Genomic DNA, 2,054 nt, shown 5'->3' with positions numbered 1-2,054 from the left:
CATGCAGATACGTATACATGTACCTTACGAGGCTTATATGAGTACTACATAAATTTAGTATTTTAAGATACGAATACTAAAAGAAAGAATAAATATAGTTACGAAAACATTTCTGTGAATATAATCAACCATAATGACGAAAGGTATAATTCAATTTCATTATAATCATAACGCAAATATTCTTAACTAGGTTAAATCATTGTCCTTTTGTTTATTACGCGTTATTTGAAATTATGATACTTGTAATATAAATAAAAGTTACTCAAGGTTCTCCAACCTTTATCAAATCTCCAATAGTATCGATATATAAATTTTTTGTTTACTATAGTAAATCTAGAAATTTATAATTATGTTTTGTAATACATAAATGTATTCAAATATAAAATAATTTATTGACAGTAAGTTATACAAATTTTACAGATGAAACTTTGGAAAAGAAATCAGTGGAGAACAATGATAGTGACAAAAAAGCTATATCTGAATCAGGTCCTGATCCATCAGCACCAATAACTAGAAGAGGCGTATTAACGTCATTTTTAACTGGCAAACCAATGGAAATACCAGAACAAGACATTGTAATGATTTTATGATAATTTCTATGATTATTCTAATCATATGCATCAATACATGTGACTAACATTAATATTGTATATTTTCATAGCTAGGCAAATGTAGATTTGTATCTGAGTTTGAAAAACTAAATCGTATCGGTGAAGGTACTTACGGTATTGTTTACCGAGCAAGAGACACTAAAAATGATAAAGTGGTAGCATTGAAAAAAGTACGAATGGAACACGAGAAAGATGGTCTTCCAGTCAGTGGCCTAAGAGAAATATCTGTTCTACTGTCATGCCGTCATGAGAATATTGTACATTTAAGGGAAGTAGTAGTCGGCAGAAGTTTAGAGAGTATATTCCTTGCTATGGAATATTGTGAACAGGACTTAGCAAGTTTATTAGATAATATGCAAACTCCATTCTCAGAAAGTCAAGTCAAATGTATTGTTTTACAAGTGTTAAAGGGTTTACGTTATTTACACCACAATTTCATTGTACATAGAGATTTGAAAGTATCTAATCTCCTAATGACAGATAAAGGTTGTGTAAAAATTGCTGATTTTGGATTAGCTAGATGGTTTGGCTTACCTTTGAAACCAATGACACCTAGAGTAGTAACATTGTGGTACAGAGCACCAGAATTGTTATTGCAAGCTAAAACACAGACAACTTCTGTTGATATGTGGGCTGCAGGTTGCATTTTAGGTAGGTTTTATTTTCTCTTTCTGTTCTATTCTTCTTATTGGACTTAATAGAACCATTGAAATCTGTTTTTTTCAGGAGAACTGCTTGGGCATCGACCATTATTACCCGGGCGGTCAGAAATTCAGCAGTTAGAATTAATTGTTGATTTATTAGGTACACCTAGCGAAGCAATTTGGCCCGAGTTTAATACACTTCCCGCTTTACAAAACTTTACGTTAAAACAGCAGCCATATAATAATTTAAAACAAAGATTTCCATGGTTAAGCGCTGCTGGTTTAAGATTATTAAATTTCTTATTTATGTACGATCCAAAGAAAAGAGCTACTGCAGACGAATGTTTACAAAGCACCTATTTCAAAGAGGCACCTTTGCGTAAGAATCAGCATAATATTTGTATTATTGTATATTGAAAATTATTAATTATAAATTTACATTTAATTTTTCTTATAGCATGTGATCCCAAGCTTATGCCCACCTTTCCTCAACATAGAAACATGAAGAAGGCTGCCCCTCCAAAGGAAACTAGGGAACCAGAAACAACTGTCACAGACCAAACTAATAATTTACCTGCAATTTCAGATCTTGTAAGTCCTTTGTGCGTTTAATTAAAAGATTTTTAAAAATGAAGTCAATTTTTTTTACAGCTTGGTTCTCTAGTCAAGAAAAGACGAGTTGAATGAATTAAGATTGTATCTATAATTTTTCAAATGTAATCTAAGCTTCGTTTCTGATTTATATATATTTCATTGGAATCTGTACACTTCATTCACGACTTCTGAATTCATTCACAAC

General features: G+C 31.5%; 1 protein-coding gene across 1 annotated transcript; it reads left to right on the top strand.

Annotated features, from left to right (window-relative positions):
* Positions 1-6: 6 nt before the first annotated feature.
* LOC108624552 (cyclin-dependent kinase 10-like) lies at positions 7-2,048 on the top strand. The gene is made up of 6 exons (XM_018023946.2): positions 7-143; positions 421-575; positions 662-1,262; positions 1,338-1,634; positions 1,713-1,846; positions 1,907-2,048. Exons 1-6 carry the CDS (start codon positions 134-136, stop codon positions 1,940-1,942), a joined length of 1,233 nt encoding a protein of 410 aa, XP_017879435.1. The 5' UTR covers positions 7-133; the 3' UTR covers positions 1,943-2,048.
* The last annotated feature ends 6 nt before the right edge of the window (positions 2,049-2,054 follow it).

The sequence above is a fragment of the Ceratina calcarata genome, unplaced genomic scaffold, assembly GCF_001652005.2.
Source record: "Ceratina calcarata isolate Rehan_Ccalc_2016 unplaced genomic scaffold, ASM165200v1 scaffold3143, whole genome shotgun sequence".
Lineage (NCBI taxonomy): Eukaryota > Metazoa > Arthropoda > Insecta > Hymenoptera > Apidae > Ceratina > Ceratina calcarata.
The sequence above is the reverse complement of the archived record's forward strand: the minus strand, read 5'-3'. Positions and strand labels throughout refer to the sequence as shown.